This window comes from Sinohyriopsis cumingii, chromosome 6 (genome assembly GCF_028554795.1).
Source record: "Sinohyriopsis cumingii isolate HCF-2022 chromosome 6, ASM2855479v2, whole genome shotgun sequence".
Taxonomy (NCBI): Eukaryota; Metazoa; Mollusca; class Bivalvia; order Unionida; family Unionidae; genus Sinohyriopsis; species Sinohyriopsis cumingii.
Genome location: NC_142966.1, coordinates 87,846,419 through 87,864,458, shown reverse-complemented (window position 1 = coordinate 87,864,458; position 18,040 = coordinate 87,846,419). Strand labels below are relative to the sequence as shown.

The following is an 18,040-nucleotide window of genomic DNA, read 5'->3' as shown; positions in this document are numbered from 1 at the left end:
GTACCCTCGTTCGACCCCAGAAGGGATGCATGTCAGATCTTATATCTGACTTCTTATCATATATCCTGTTGAATTAACTGGAATAATTTAATTTGGACCCCAGAGATGGCATTCCACAATAGGTTTCAACTTTGTGAACTCCGGATAAGGAGCACACCGTTGAATTTTAAAGTTTTGCTTTGTATACCAGTATGTCCTCTAAAAACAATATTTGCTTTTATGTGATAATTATTTCAGGCAAGGAATTTAAATCTAAAATAAAAAATAGATTGAACATTTTATTGTTTGTCTTATGATCGTTTATTTATTTTTTCAGCTAATTAGGACGATAAGATAAAAAAGTATATTTCTCATCTTAGCGACCTTACTCCGGCACCCATCATATAAAACCATTTACGTTAACACTCCGACAAATTAATTGCTTGCTGATTACATTTAAAGGTAAACGCGTATATGTATGGCATTATGTATTTATGAGTGTATCGTCCATAGTACATACCCATCAAAATATTGTCAGTTGTGTACACTATCTTTACCAATTAATGAAATTGCTATATCTATCTATCTATCTATCTATCTATCTATCTATCTATCTATCTATCTATCTATCTATCTATCTATCTGCTTCAGCCACTTTGTGGATGTCCTGATTATAACATTTCGCAAGTTGTACTGAATATGTGATCTTCACTTGACAGGAAAATAATTACAACCTTGTGTAGTTTCAGTTTATGTCAAATCAACAAAATCAAAATATGATTAATTAACCATAAAACCATGTGTCGTTTCCGGATAAACTACGGACGATAACGGTATTAATGTCATCATAGCTTCGCAAAGAGACCAATCTAGTGTTTGAAATGAAAGAGCGACAGAGAATACGATAATACTAGTCTGTGGCAACCAAATCATAGAGAACACGATAACACTAGTCTGTGGAAACCAAATCATAGAGAATACGATAATACTAGTCTGTGGAAACCAAATCATAGAGAACACGATAATACTAGTCTGTGGAAACCAAATCATAGAGCATACGATAATACTAGTCTGTGGAAACCAAATCATAGAGAACACGATTATACTAGTCTGTGGAAACCAAATCATAGAGAACACGATAATACTAGTCTGTGGAAACCAAATCATAGAGCATACGATAATACTAGTCTGTGGAAACCAAATCATAGAGAACACGATAACACTAGTCTGTGGAAACCAAATCATAGAGAATACGATAATACTAGTCTGTGGAAACCAAATCATAGAGAACACGATAAGAAATACCACAATATCACGAGTAAAGGACATGAGTCTCAATACACAGTTCAAATTGAGTTCATAAAGATATTATAACCCTATAATGATTATATTGAATTTGAACTAATGATGTATGAGTACAGAAAGGGGTAGTCATAAACCAAATTATTCTAAAGTGTTTAAAATGACTGGAAGCATCGGAAATGAACTGTTATTGACTTTATTCGAATATCTTCACTAATTCTGACACCTTGAACTCATAAATTTAGGCAAGTTAATTTGGTATGCGTCGTTCAACTTTGTAATTCATAATTCAATATAGCAAATGCATAAGGCACAGAAGACGAAGTAGAAAATGCTAAACAATATGAATACACCATATATTATTCTATATCATACATAAATATGACTACACCATATATTAATTTAGATCATACATAAATATGACTAAACCAAATCTTACTTTATATCCAACATAAATGTGACTACACTATATATTATTTTAAATCCTACATAAATATGACTACACCATATATTATGTCATACATAAATATGAATACAACATATATTATTTTATGTCATACATAAATATGAATACAACATATATTATTTTAAATATACATAAATATGAATACAACATATATTATTTTATGTCATACATACATTTGAATACTCCATATATTTTTATATCATACACATATGTGTATTAACTATATATTATTTTATATCATACATAAATATGACTGCGCAATATATTATTTATATCATACATAAATATGAAACACAAAACCTGTTTAGTTCGCAGCAAGATGTATTTAGAATAAATCTAATGTCATCAGAGTAACTGGAGAGAAAAAATGGAAAAGCTATTTTGCTGTTTTCTTTTAAATTTTCATAAAGACTCTTTATCTGCATAATCGTTTTACAAAAAAAATGATTATATAATAAATAATTGATAAATTTTGCAGGTGGGCGTAGCATATTTTATATTTCAATATCAAATCGCATCAAGTTTTGCTTTCGTAACTCTGAAATTACTGCAAACTGTTAGATGAACTAACACATGACTGCAAAAATTCATTCTCTCTTTCTTTCTTTATATATATATATATATATATATATATATATATATATATATATATATATATATATATATATATATATATATATATTATGATGGTGGCCAAATCGGTTGCTAAAGAGTGGCAAATTAACAGGGAGAGGTGTCGGGAAGAGTGAATCCGCTACATACATCATACATTTGTTTACACGTTGAATGGTCCTCCATCAAATGATATTTTCCGCTTCTACTTTTCTCCCTTTGTAAAATTACTTTTATAAAAAGTATTTCCTGTGAGATAACATACATTTTAACAAAGGGTCCTCGAGTGACCGAGTGGTCTAAAGCGCTCACCGTTACGGATCACTGCCATTTCACCTCTGTCTGCGTGGGTTCGAGTCTCAGATTCGGCTAATGTGGTTATGTGAGAAAGCTTGCCAGTAGCTTCTCGGGGTTCGTTGGTTCTTCCTCCGCCATTTATACTTGTGCTGAAAAATGGCGTTAAACCCTACAACAAAAACAGCAACAACATTTTAACAAACCGTGTGTGTATCAAATGTGTCAATATTGAAACTATACAGAGCTGTGTCATAAGACATCATACATCTATTGAATAAGCCAGCTCTAATTTTGATTTCAGTTCGGCGCAATTATGGTGCGAGCAAGAGTCGGTCTTGACAGGCAAATAGGCGATAATAACCTTATATTCTGTATCATAGGGGAATCGAGATAGTAAACCAATAGGTAGCAAAATGAACACATTTTGTTGTGTCCTGTAACGTGGGTTAAATTTTGCTTTTCCACACAAAAAACACAATGCAATAAACACCCAAGCACGACTCACATCCAGGGATGACGATGCAGATGTCACACTTTGGCCAAACATATCCAGTAGATAATACCTAACACAAAAGTGAAGTTGATATATATTTCTCTCTCTCTCTCTCTCTCTCTCTCTCTCTGTATTATGAGTTATTGAGTTATACAGTGTTGTGTAAGAATAAGATGCCATCAGATGACGATACAGATGTCATACTTTGGCCAAACATATCCAGTAGATAATACCTAAGACAAAAGTGAAGTTGATATATATATATTTCTCTCTCTCTCTCTCTCTCTCTCAATGTCTCTCTGTATTATGAGTTATTGAGTTATGCAGTGTTGTGTAAGAATAAGATGCCATCAGATGACGATACAGATGTCATACTTTGGCCAAACATATCCAGTAGATAATATTTAAGATAAAAGTGAAGTTGGTATTTAATTCCTTTGTGGTTAATAATATTAAACTAATTATGCGTATTGTATTTATCATACCCCCAAAATTAACCCCGATTTTTCTCCAGTTGAAAATATAGAAGAAATGTATACATTTTGTTAAAGTTTCTTTTTAATTTGCAATCATTGTGCAAATGAGTTCATTTTACATGGAAGTTAAAACTGTTGGTGTTTTTAGATACAGCGTTGTCAGGCTTGAGAAAAGAATATTGAGCAAAACGTAAACTGCATAAATTAGATAGTAAGTGAAAAATAAACTGTATAAATTAGATATTAAGTGAAAAATAAACTGTATAAATTAGATATGAAGTAAAAAACACTGTATAAATTAATTTATTAAATAAACATAAACGGCATAAATTTAAGTACAATAAATCGTTAAATTATCAAATACAATAGACCCAAATAAGTCAATGAAATATATGTTCATCTACTATACATTGTAAACTACACACGACGAAATGTTACATCCATCGTACAGGTTACCATCATTGATCTATTAAAGGTATTTGCATTTGTTCTCTATGACATACCTTCCTAGTAGTTTATAGTGACCGGTACCACTTTAATCAGCAAATCTTAAAATTAAAATAACAAAAGGATCGCATGAGATTCAAAAGAATATGTAAAAGCACTCGACACCCGATACCTGGTTACAAGTTTCCTGCTCACCAAAATTCCAGCTATCATTACGTTTCAGTGGGTCGATAAATTCTCATACATTGAATAGACACTGTTGATTGGTTACCTTAGCTTGAGGAGGCCTGGCCTAGGCATGACATAGTGCTCCGAGCTATTATTGGCCATTCACTTCAGGAAAATTGACACAGTGAAAAGGAACACATAAAGGTGATAATCATTTCACCAGAGAGCTTCAGTTGATTTAGCAGACTCGAGATGTAAACTAATTCAAATGAGACAGAACAAGAGCTCATTCAACATTCGCTGGTGCATATGATCTCAATAATTTTGTAATTTATGGTTTATTGTTTTCATTTGGACTTAGTGAAAGCAAATCCAAACTCGCATGATTCAGTTCGGATTTCAGCAAGATGATATTGTGTCATTTACAAATGCGCGATGTCAATATCTGGATTGTATTTTTCTCTTTAAAAGGAAATCTCGTGTAATACCTGTGTTATAGATAAAGATAGCTACCTGGCATTTTCGAGTTTTGTACAGCAAGAGTGAAGGTGGACAGATAAACTTACAAAATGGAATTTAGTCCAAAATCGATGCGAACGATAATGTTTTTCCTGCTACTTGTACTGTGCAATATCACTTCCGCTCAAGACCTTTTTTATAATATATCAGAGGAAAGGCTTCCGAATACATTCATTGGAAACATTGCTAATGATTCTAACTTACGATCCACAGTTTCAACGGATGTGTATGAGCGAATTAGATATAACATATTAAAGGAGAGCTCTGACACTTCACACTCTTACTTCAAAGTAGATAATAGGACTGGATCATTATATACAGCCAGCGTTATTGATAGGGAGAGTCTGGCAGATTGCATATTTTCTTTAATATGTGTTCTGAAAATTAAAGTGGTGGCACAGTCAACGATCAGCCCATATTTTCGAAAATTTGACGTATCTATTGAAATTGAGGACATCAATGATAACACGCCAAGGTTTCCTAAAGAAAATATTGACTTTGAACTGTCGGAATTTGCAACTTTAGGATCGTCAGTTCCCTTGGTAGGGGCTGTCGATAATGACAGTGGACGCTTTTCCATAAAAAATTATTACATCATTCCAGGTGACTCACCGTTTGACACATACTTCCAAAACTACGTCGATGGTACATCACTGGCAAAACTCGTTGTGCGTCAGGAGTTGGACCGTGAGACTGTAGATTCATATAGACTGACTATTGTAGCAGAGGATGGTGGCTTGCCACCATTTTCCAGTAACCTCACCGTCAATATAATTATTACTGACGTCAACGATAACGCTCCACAATTCTCAAAATCAACCTACAACGTCACCGTGAATGAGAACGTGTCAATCGGTACACTTCTTATTAAGCTGGAAGCGAAAGATTTCGATATTGGACCAAATGGAGCCGTGATCTATCGTCTTAGCAACCGTCAAATTGAAACGTTTCCTGATTTAATTGAATTATTTAGCATTGAGGAAACTACGGGAGAATTAACTGTGAAAGGAAAACTTACTTACAACTCTCGTGGATCAAAATATGAAGTAATTGTAGAAGCCAGCGATATGGGGACACAGCCACTTATGTCAAAGGCTATTGTTTACATTAACGTAATTGATTTCAACAATAATCCACCAGAGATCAACATTAACTTATTTTCTGATGGGGATGTGGCAATCATATCAGAGAATGCCGAGAAAGGCACAACAGTTGCTCATATTGGATTAGTTGACCAAGATACCGGTATTAACTCTTTCGTTGTCTGCAACATCACAGGTGATGTGTTTGAGCTGCAACCAATTGATGTCAATGAATACAAAGTTATTCTCAAGATGGCCCTCGACCGCGAGAAGACAGCATTTCAAAACGCTACGTTGTTCTGTGAGGATAAAGGAACACCTTCGCTAAGTTCATCAGCTTCATTCATTGTGGAAATTAAGGATGAAAACGACAACAGCCCAAAATTTAATAAAGAAACCTATTTCGTCGACATAGATGAAAATTTAATGGGTGAATACAAGTTGACACAGGTTTTGGCCACAGATGCAGACGCTGACACAAATGGTTATGTGTATTATAAAGTTGGCCCAAATGATTACCAAATTTACTTTGATTCGGATGGTAACATATGGACTAAGTCAGCATTCGATAGGGAAACTGATGACATAATTACGTTTAATATTTTTGCAGTTGATGGGGGCATTCCCGCATTTACATCTTCAGCAACAGTTGTCATAAATGTACAAGATGTAAATGATAATCAGCCTAATTTCACACAACAAGTTTACCATTTCGACGTCGCAGAAAACACACATAACGGAACATCAGTTGGACAAATTAATGCAACTGACCAGGACACAGGGACGAATGGACAAATTGGTCTAATCATCGATGGACACTTTCCGTTTACAGTAGATTCTTCTGGTGTAGTAAGAACGAAAGATATATTAGATAGGGAAATTGAAAGTAAATTTAGCTTTATTGTTATTGCATACGACCTCGGGGTGCCCTCAATGAGCTCGACTTGCTCCGTTGTTGTTAATGTAATAGATACTAATGACAATTCCCCAATTTTTGTTTTTCCAAGTGTTAGCAACAACACGATTATTCTGCCTTACCTCAGCAGCCCCGGGGACGTTGTGTCCCAAGTGAAAGCCTATGACATCGATTATGGGCCAAATGGACGACTGTTTTACTCATTGATTGATAGAAATGTGACCGACCTTTTCTATATTAGAGAAGATACAGGAGAAATTATTCTCCTCCGTCAACTGACGATAACTGATAAAAGGAGCTATTCGTTGCAAATAAGAATAGATGATCTTGGGCGGCCTTCAAACAATGCAATCCAAACTTTGAATGTACATATTCTATTTACTAGTGTTGCAGAGCAAATGACAGAACCTACGGGAGACAATTTACTTATCGCTGTTTCTGTTAGCATGATACTATTCGTTCTTTTCGTTACAATAGTACTTATAATATGCTTGCTGAAACGACGAGGACGAAAAAGCAGTTCCAACGATAGGATTGACTCAAGATTCCAGACGGATGACAAACCCAGCAAAGTTAAATTCCAAGATGTTCTAAATGGTTGTCCCCAAAATGAGGTTCTAAAAGAGGTGATCTTAAACAAAGACCAAGATCCTATCCTTGACCTACGGGCTTCTACAGCAGTTACGGTTCAGTCCACGCCCGATTCTATACAGTTAGAGAAGGTGATATGTGTATTTTGTTTTGCAAAGCTTTTAATTTTCCTCCCGACTCTTCGTTTAATGTTCAATACCTCAATTAACGTTAGTTAGTAGTGATATCAAATAGTACACCAACAGGAGAGTTGCACATCTTGACACTTGTGAAGACAATCGCATGTAAGAAACAATAGATACCTTTCGTCTCAACAGGTAGCATACACATTAGAAGTAAATATGCATTGGTCAAAGTCAGTCGCACCTATTGGAAAGTATTACAGATTAGGAGTCAAAGAAATATTATGATTAATCAGTTTATGATAAATTTTGGAGATTCACGTAGAACCTTGTACAGTTGTGTTGCAAAATAGGCTGAGAGTAAATGAAACCTATCTTTAAATGATGAAATAGGGAATCACGAAGAAAAGCTAGTTTATTATTTGTGCATAAATTAAAAATTGAATAAGAAATTAGTTGCTCTTTTTAAAAAATTAAAGTCCTAAGTAGAACTATTCGATTCGATACCTAGTTTCCGCGGCCCTGAGTGGCCTAAAGCGCTCTCCGTCACGGATCACTGCCATCTCACCTCTGTCTGCGTGGGTTGGAGTCTCGGGCTCGGCCAATGTGGATATGTGAGAAAACTTGCCGGTAGCTTCTCTCGGGTCAGTGGTTCTTTTCGGGGTTTTCCCGCGTTCTTCCTCCACCATTAATACTGGCCGCCATGTATAGCCTATCATGTGCTGAAAAATGGCGTTAAACCCTATAACAACAACAACCTAGTTTCCGTTTTTGATTTATAAAGGAATATGCGAAAGACATTTCCTGAAGACCCTTCATATAAGTATTTTCAGCATATACAGCACAGATATTATATGCATAAAAGTACATAAACTTGATCTTAAAGACACGTATATCTCTATTGATAACTATCTCTAAAATTTATGAAATAGAGATATAGTTCTATGAATATTTATTTTTTTATTATATGTAATGCACTCTCAAAAAACAAAAAAATAATAACAAATATAAAATAAATAAATATGACCGAAATATACATAATATTTTTTAATATATCAATTTATGTAGTAAAAATTATGGTGTGCATAATACTTAGAATCAAGTATTTTACAAATAATTAATCATAATGTATTGAGAATTAATTTAAAAATGCACTTTCATTTTTAAAGAATTAGTAAACTTATTTTTATGATATTAGTTTATGCTTTCACTAGTCAAGTTATTCTGTAAATTAGAATAATATAAACGTTTTCTTAACTGATTGTAAAAAGGGGACGTAATTAAAAAAAATGATTAATGAATGTCGCATAGTGTTTTGGTATTTAGACCTTTAGGATATACCGTATTAAGACGGTGAATCCAATAGTTTTCCTTTAGCAACATGAGATGAGAATGACTGATCGATATAATTTTTGATATCTGATCTATGCTGGTTCATACGTTTAGATATTTGTTGACTGGTTTGTCCAATATATTTGATGCCACATTTTTTGCATGTGATCAAATAAATAACATTCGATGTAGCACAGTTAGTATCACAATGCATATTAAAAGTATCTTTCGTATTATTGCTATTGAAAGAAGTATTTTCATTAATAAAGGAACAGTGCTATCATCTAGGTCTATTACATTTAGTTGATGATTCTTTTTTATATTATGTTTGTTATAATTTAGAATTAATTATGAAATTTACCCTTGATTCTGACTTTAAAATTTTCTAGAAACTGTTATGTTTACGAATTTGATATGAAGTTGACCCTCATTCTAGCTCTGTTGTGATTCTTAGCTTTTTATATTAATCTTGTTTACTTCAATTACTCATTCCTATTTTAACATCAGTCTTTACAGGATTCAATTTAGTTGTGCTTCAATTAACATATGAGAGGATTTGTTTATTTAAATTATTCACTGTAGTTACAAAGCGCTCATTAAATATTCTTGGACTAAATTACTATTTTGGGATTAGTGTGAGTTCATTCAAGGAGATTTTAGATTATATTATTTTGATACGTCAAAACTGTTGGCACAATTAGCATTGCTCTAACCAATCGTTAGCTAGCTGCTAAGTTTTTAAAACTTTAATATAAAACTGTTACCAGGAAAACATTTGTACAAGATAATATTTTCATCATTTGAGCATTTACAAATCTGTCCACGTCTTTGTTGCATTTGACTTTTTTCTCTTAGTCCTAACATTTTTGTCATAAACTTAATTAGACTTTGATATGGGTTGTGGACCTATTTCAAATGCATGGGTGTCTGTTGTGCATCATTACTAATTCTAACTATATAACATAACAATCATAGAATATGTTTTCTTTATCAGAGCATGTTTAGACCTGCATAATTTGTATACATTTGGACAATTTATATAACAAGTATCGGTTAGTGTACAAAACGGTACTGATAACATCAACTAAATCTGAAACACCAGAAAAACCCGAAATTTGCTGCTATCATCTAACTATACCTCCAAAATGAAGGTCAGACCTAAATCATTGATTTTGGTAACCTTTTCAGGGAGGTATAATAATTGAAAAGCAGTTTAAAAGTTTGCGAGAGACGACAGAGGGCCAAGGTTTCGAAATAGTTTAATTATAAAATATCTTTCTGTCCAAAACATTGTAAAAGCTAAACAAAAACAAAACAAAACAAAAAAAGAACTAACGTGACAAGGTGTGCCTTCAAAGGGTTCGATGTCTGTGAGGTGTATTTAACGTTGCCCTTGGACGCTCTAATAATTCAAATTACAGGTGATTAGAACTAATTAACAGTGTTTGAACGTTTTCCGGACTTAAGAATCCAAAGACGTTCTCCATAAATTTACCACAGGTGTATGATGCTTGTTAATTTTTCGTCCAAACAAACAAACAAAATTATTAGTGCATGCATCAACATTTGACATGCAAACGTTGTTGTGCAAATAAGTAACCGATAGCATTACATTGATAAAAGTTAACAACTTAAACCAAAGACGGACAATAATACCGTGTTTTTGTATGAAAGTTCATTATTGAATCATTGCCAAAAAATGTAGTCTTTAAAGACACGGATTTACGACTGACCAGTACTGGACTACTGTTATGAATTCTTGCATATATTTTAAGTAAGGTATAAAGAGTTTCGCTTTCGTTATCGTTATATGAATTTCCAAACAGCATTTTCAAGCTTTATTATGCTAAATATTTAGCTTTAAACATATGAAGCATTATATCCCTTGTCCAAGTGACCATTAGTGACTAAGCCTCATTTAAACATTTGTTTCTGTTGTATTTAGAAGTCAACGCCAAGAAGTTCGATGATTGTTTCATCCGAAACTAAGCAACAGCTTCCCGTCCAACGACTTTCTTCTGAAGTCACAAGGTCATCACCAAGATCAACACAACAGAACGTCAAAGAACAAATGCCCCCTCCGATATTCGTGAAGTTCACAAATCCTCGGTCTGATAAGTTATTGCTTCAACATACTCAGGTGAATATAAACAAAATTCTGACAAAAAGCTAAATACAATTGTTCATTAATTAATAAAGTTGCAAAAGTAGATATAATGGTCTTTTCACAAGAGATTGTACAACTTTTCGCTATAATCAAAACTGTCAGCAACCTCCACGTCTTCCTTCTCCTTTCCGTTCACCTTCTGCATTTAATACTTCAAATAATACTGATCCTCCGCCTTCTCTCGTCTTTCTACTGTATCACTACTTTTACCTATGCCACTACGACAATTACTAGCACAATGCTATCACTGATTTTACTTCCTGCGACTACACCTACTAAGCCTACTGAACGCACTAAAAATTATCTTTCAGTAAATGAGGGGATTTATAGTATGATTGTGTACTGCGTATCTCGTTCATTTGTCGCATCCCAACTACTTCCTTAAGAAATCCTCACTATATACGTCATATGTGTTGTATTTATATTCATATCAGCTTTTTCCAGAAAAGCAATTCAAAATATTTTGTTATATTTCTGGGTAAATAATCTTCCTCCTCTTACGACTTCTACTACTTCAGTGGTACTGTATCAGTTACCACTGTCGTCATGATAGTGGGTGTTAATTCTTACATACCCTTTATCAGAACCAACAGACCAAGTTTGTTACATTTGGTTATGAAGACAACGAAAGCCAGACATCAGGGGAGACGATTCCAAGTGATAGCGGTAGGGGCGGAAGTGAATTAGACGTGCACAGCGCAAGCTTATCACAGTCATATGATTTTGGTATGGAAATGTTTATTGACTTTTAGTTTCTATTAAAGTCTTAATCAAATAATAATAATAATAATAATAATAATAATAATAATAATAATAATAATAATAATAATATAAAACGCAAGAAAGCATCACTGTTTTGTGATTGGTACATAAACATACCACTGCATATGCCCTTGAAATTTACAAACGTTGGTACCTTTTAAATTCTGATGATCGATTGAGACAATGCAACAGCCACATATCAAATCCCACATCACGTAAGTTTTTATATATATATCTCAAACAATGTCTTTTGATTTCGTTTAATATGAAATATCAACCATTTATATTCAGCATTTCGGTCTGTTTAAAAAAAAAAAAACTCACTGATATCACACATATTTCATATTGCAGAAGAATGTTTGTCTTGAATGCATGGAAGCTTTGATTTTTCAAAGTATTTACATATTTAGTATTTACAGGCTTCTGCATTTGTATGGGAAAATATGAACGAGTTTTTCGGATGGAAATACTGCACGAACTTGGGAGTGAAGTATATCTATCCGACAAAACGAGTTTATATTTTTCCCATACAAATGCAGTAACATTTTTAAAAAATGCTCATTTTCTTATTATATCTAATGCTTAATTATTTAAACAAAAATACACTACAAGAAACTAAGTAAATGAATGTATGCCGTATTCCAAACTAAATACACAATCGCAAATTCATCATTACACAACGACAACATTATTAATGCGCCCAGATAAATTTGAACTTAGTCGCGCGCTGGACATAAGTTTAGAAAGAAAATGGCGCTTTTGGTTTATTTAAGATTGAAATTTGGAGTCATGTTGCAAATGAATGCGCATTGTTAAATTTTTCCATTTGATATGGAATGCATATATTTTGGCATTCTTGTCGATTCGACGATATTTCGTGATTATGGAATGGATTTATCTGTGCCGATTCTACATGAGGTACATCGGATTTCAGCAGAGTGTTGACATCTGCAAGTCTGTTTCTCTTCTGTCATTGGATGTTTGAAATCATAATGTGGGAAAAATATGAAGTTTTTCAATTGCAATTATCAAAAAGACGCTATGGAATATAATGTTTATTTCATTTTGAGTGCAGTAAGGAGGATGAAATTGCTTTTGGAATATAGTCGAAATTACAGTACAATATCGAAATGTGTAATAAAGCTTGAGAACCCATGACATGACTCATGTAATTCGGATTTGCAGAACTAAGAAAGTACTTTTTGAGGAAAATCAGGATGTAAAATTGTAAGAATATTTGTTGCCATTCTTATTACCAGCTGAAGAAGAGTTTGTGCGTTCTCACTTGCATTCTATTTGTAAGGAACTTGTCTGGCGTCTATCGCTAGCCTAAATCCGAAACATTGTATCAAAAAAGTTAACGAGGAATGTGACAAAGCAGCTGGAAGGTGTCAGTCCACGAAATATCTGCTTTAGTTCATTTAAAAACAAATGTAATCAACCATGATTTGTTTACAAAATAGGTCCTAATACACTATTGGGCACATGTGAGTGCAATATGAAATGAGCGTGATGCAATATCATAAAATACTGAACGATGCTAATAATGTAAAGTTAACGGAGAGAAAAAAAATGAGCATATAATAACTATAGCTACCTCCATCGTACAACAAATAAACTAACAGCAAAACAAAGAAATAGAACCACATCAGACAATGTCCTATTGTTCTTTCGCTTCTCTTTCAGAAAATATGCTTTCATTAAGAAGTTCAGAAACCTTGCATCGAAGTTTTAATAAATTCCGGAGGAGTCCACCGAACAACGTGCAGCCATTCAATTCTACTAGATTTCAGTGTCTAAGTAACACACCTAGTTTAAAACATGACTCTGACATTATAAAGAGAGGACCCTATTCCCAAAGTCATATTATCTTTGGTAGAAACATATTTAACAATTATGAAAACAATCTCAGGACTTTTGTTCGCAGTGAGGATTTTCTTAATCATAGCATCATGACACAGGAAGAAGATGAGGACGACTTGTCTACGACGACTTCCGGGAGTTATATCATTGATCCCGAAGAAATTTATTGTGACCTCCAGGCCAAGGGATTAAAAGGATGCTTGGTCTAATTATCAAGCGTTGAATGTAAAGTGCGAACTTCTTTGCCGAGGTAAGCATTATTATTATTATTATTATCATTATCATCATCATCATCATCATTATTATTAACTGACAATGTATTTTTATTACCTTTATTTATCTTCGCGGACATTATAACATTTATTTTGTTCATTATTTGACTGTTTTATCTTATAGTAGAAACTAAGTAAAATTTATGTCAAAGTGAGAATATATATTTGCTAAATGATGGTAGGAGAAATATTGTATTTGATAGAGACAGTCGAACATGCAAGCAGCAGGAGCGGAAGAAACCGTGTTTATACACGAAAAGAAGACCATTTACATGGAGAATAGTGAGACCACACAAATGTACTTATTATTCCTGGACTGGGATTCAAAAACGTTTCAAGACTATTCCTATTTATCTTTCTCCTCTAATCCAGGTGACAGTGGTAAGAACGGAAGCGGTAGTGGTAGGAACGGACATGACAGTGATAGGAACTGACGTGAATCAGATTTGCATGTATATATCATCTCCAATGATATGATTGACAAATGCATAAACTTTTTAAATTGCTCTTTACAATTATTTCCTGCAAATGTGTCAAGCGTTTACTTACCGTTATTTAGAATTCTGATTTCTCAAAGATGTGAGCAACAGTTGGACGGAAAACACTTTAGTTGAACAAGATTCTGATGTAGAAAATTTAGCATACACTTAAAGCCGACTGATGTGAATTAGTTTCAAAATAAATTATGATCTGCAGTATTGCTATATCGAACCTTCATGGAAGGCTAGAGAAAATAGTTGAAGTTAACTGAGTAAAACGAATGTATAAGGGTTTTTACATTTTGCTTTCTTTAAAAATTTATCTTTTCAATTTTAAATCTGTGGCGATATCGACATGGTACATGATGTAAAACTGGAACCGGAACGAACCTGAAATGCATGAATGAAAAAGAATTTTCTTCCCATCATTCTTGATGCTATAAATTTTACTTAATAATTAAGTTATGCTGTTTCTTTTCTAATTGTCGCATTATGTTTCAATCGTCAGTGTTTATACTCAGATAAAAAGAAGATTATAGTGATATAAATAATTATTCATTTTGCAATACAAACAAAGTGAAACGTTTCGCTTGTGGTTTATAGCAATAATGTGTCTAACTGAAATATTACTTTTTTATATTTCAGATGATAATAAGTGCTGGTCATTTTAATCCTTTGTTGAACTATAATGGAGTCGATTGGGACCCTCCAAACCCTGTGACATTCATTGATCGTAGCGCCATCCATCAGCTAAAATCGGACCTCTATTGTATCTACACGAGGAGAACGTTGGTTGGTGCTTGAACCATCGATGTATTTCACCTGATCTCATTACCTGTACAAATATAAACAAATACAATATTGACTTTTTCAATGAGTGAGTGTATTCAACATTTATTATTTTCTGAGTGACATTAGTGGTTTTACACAAAAAAATCTACTGGCATCTGTTGTTTAATGGATTAATATTGTTTTTAAGTCCAATACTGATGTTTGTGTAAGTGGCATACTGGACAATTTTACCTCTGTAGTATATATTGTCTCATGACATACAATGTCTGCCTCCTTCTCTTTGTCACGATTAGGGTCAAATGTCTCTTTCTTTGTAACGATTAGGGTCAAATGTGCCTTCTTTGCAACGATTAGTACCAAATGCCCCCTTCTTTTTAACGATTAGATTAAAATGTCTCCTTCTTTTCAACGATTAAGGTCAAATTTATCCTTCTTTGTAACAATTAGGGTCAAATGTCCCCTCTTTGTAGCGAATAAGGCAAAATATGTCATTCTTTGTAACGATTAGGGTAAAATGTCTTCTTTGTAACCATTAGGGTCAAATGTGTCTTTTTTTATAACGATTATAGTCAAAGGTCTCCTTTTTTGTAACGATTAGGGTCAAATGTCCCCTTCTCTGTAACGATTAGGGTCAAATGTCCCCTTCTCTGTAACGATTAGGGTCAAATGTCCCCTTCTCTGTAACGATTAGGGTCAAATGTCTGCTTCCTTGTAAAAATTTGGGTCAAATGTCTCGTCCTTTATAACGATTAGGGTCACATGTCCCCTTCTTTGTAATGATTAGGGTCAAATGTCCCATTCTTTTTAAAGATTGGGGCCAAATGTCCCCTTCTTTGTAACGATTTGCTCCTACTTTGTAACGATTAGGGTCACACGTCCCTTTCTTTGTAATGATTAGGATCACATGTCCCTTTCTTTGTAACGATTAGAGTCAAATGTCCCCTTCTTTGTAAGGATTAGGGTCACATGTCTCCTTCTTTGTAATGATTAGGGTCACGTGCATATAGCTACTACTGAAAGGTCTAAACTATATAAGCGAAAAAATGCAAAACATAGCTTAAATCTCGCTTAGTAAAATTATATCTCAAAATGTTAGCAACTTACTACATCGCACTTGCAGAAATCGCACGCTTTTCTTTTGAATTTGTTTTAATAGCTATTAAAAGTAGTCTGTCTCAGCAAATTTTGTATCCTCCAAAAAATCTTTCAAAATATGCGTGCTCGCTGGATACATCCTTATACAGTAAACAATACAACTCTGGTCAAACATTGAAACGTAAAGTCCAGTAAGACAGTTGTTGTCATTCCACATACAAGAAAAACAATATTTTATGTCTGCCGCATCTGAAGAGTTCATTTTCATGGAATAAAATTGGGGGGGGGGGTAGTTACTGACAATCAAACCCAAAATGCTTTAATAATGATTGCATGCATTTTTTTCTCTCAGGGGTTTCTTGCATCTTCTTGAAGGAATGGACTCTCATGATTTACCTGAAAAGTTCATATTCCACTGTATTATGGTCAGAGTTTGTTGACTGATAATGTAATTAATGATCTATACAATTTTACAAGTTCACGAGTGTATTTTGCCTTATAAATATACGTATATCTTTCTCAAAACATGCTGTGTACTTCTCTATGGATATTTGTACTTAAAGTCTTAGCCCACTAGTCTTATATATATATATATATATATATATATATATATATATATATATATATATATATATATATATATATATATATATATATATATACACACTGCATTTTCAGCTCCTCTGTGTGCAAAAATACTTTAGAAACGATTGAAAGTATATCCCTTTACAGTTCCATGCGGGCTCTTAAAGCGTGCCGTGTTATACAGGTCAAACGTGTTACACAGGTCATATGCGTATGTGTTAAGATGCATAATTTGTACATATAAATGGAACCAACACTACTAACGGGTTTTAATAAGCGCTTTTATGTGTTAATAATGTGAATTTTGTTGTGTAAAACAGTTTTATAATTTTCTTTCGAAATATTTTCTACACAGAGATTGTTAACTTTTATTTATCATTGAAAATATTAAAATATATTTTCATAAGTCTGGCTTGTGTTTGACGGTCTATACATTTAAACATCACTTGTCTTTGAAATATATAAATTATAAAGTTATGCTTATTATATCTAAGCTTCCAGCCATAAAACTGCATAGATGCCACTAATACTAATACTACTATATTATTTCTATTATTATTATTATTATTAGTATTAGCAATCTCTAGTTAATCTGAATATGTATAAATAAGCCTAATACAATATCATCATTGGATTTCTCATTCTAATCACACACACACACAGACACACTAGTGAGCCTTCTGTACGATGCACCCTAGAAGACGTACTCAAGAACAATGCAATACCTCTTTCAACCGTCCCATCATCGAGTTTTTTTTTTTTTAAAGTCTCAATATTCTTTGTCCTTTTGAACTTCTTTCTTGCCTCTGAATGTCAAACACTTCTTTACAATGGGACATTTATTGTACATTTGTCTGTACATGTCGAAGACTGCTATCCCGTTTCATTGTTCATTTTATTGCAACATAAACCAACTTTGATGTTCATCAAAGTCCGGAAATAACTACATCACTTCTCACCAAGAATTGTTCCATCGGTTTTACTTGTGGCAATTGCCGCTCATGGTGTTTGACTTAATTGGCGAATAGATCCTCTGATAAAACTTCATTCGATACCTAGAAATCGTAAAAATCGCATAAAAGTGGAGAATGTTCCAAAATTCAATTTTCTGTTGCATTTTAATTCGTGTGTTTACACGCAATTAAGTGGACGAAACCGTCCCGGAATAGTCTTTGCTTCGCATGACTCAGCAACTGAGCCTGTGCAGCAATTTTTATTAAAGG

The 18,040-nt window shown here is 33.5% G+C and overlaps 1 protein-coding gene across 2 annotated transcripts; it reads left to right on the top strand.

Moving 5' to 3' along the window:
- Positions 1–4,453: 4,453 nt before the first annotated feature.
- LOC149797393 (protocadherin-11 X-linked-like) lies at positions 4,454–17,223 on the top strand. 2 transcript variants are annotated; one of them, XM_089962167.1, is made up of 5 exons: positions 4,454–7,479; positions 10,748–10,942; positions 11,554–11,695; positions 13,418–13,844; positions 14,991–17,223. In XM_089962167.1, exons 1-4 carry the CDS (start codon positions 4,810–4,812, stop codon positions 13,801–13,803), a joined length of 3,393 nt encoding a protein of 1,130 aa, XP_089818293.1. In that variant the 5' UTR covers positions 4,454–4,809; the 3' UTR covers positions 13,804–13,844; positions 14,991–17,223. The 2 variants fall into 2 exon arrangements, with proteins under 2 accessions (XP_089818293.1, XP_089818294.1); XM_089962168.1 differs by lacking the exon at positions 14,991–17,223 and adding an exon at positions 14,239–14,982.
- Positions 17,224–18,040: the final 817 nt, after the last annotated feature.

What these genes read in the sequence shown, in the direction of transcription:
- LOC149797393 (XM_089962167.1), top strand. Translation starts at nt 4,810, where the DNA reads ATGGAATTTAGTCCAAAATCGATGCGAACGATAATGTTTTTCCTGCTA. An exon ending in TATTGCTTCAACATACTCAG is followed by an intron (nt 10,943 to 11,553) that starts GTGAATATAAAC and finishes ACCCTTTATCAG; the next exon opens with AACCAACAGACCAAGTTTGT. An exon ending in ATCACAGTCATATGATTTTG is followed by an intron (nt 11,696 to 13,417) that starts GTATGGAAATGT and finishes CTTCTCTTTCAG; the next exon opens with AAAATATGCTTTCATTAAGA.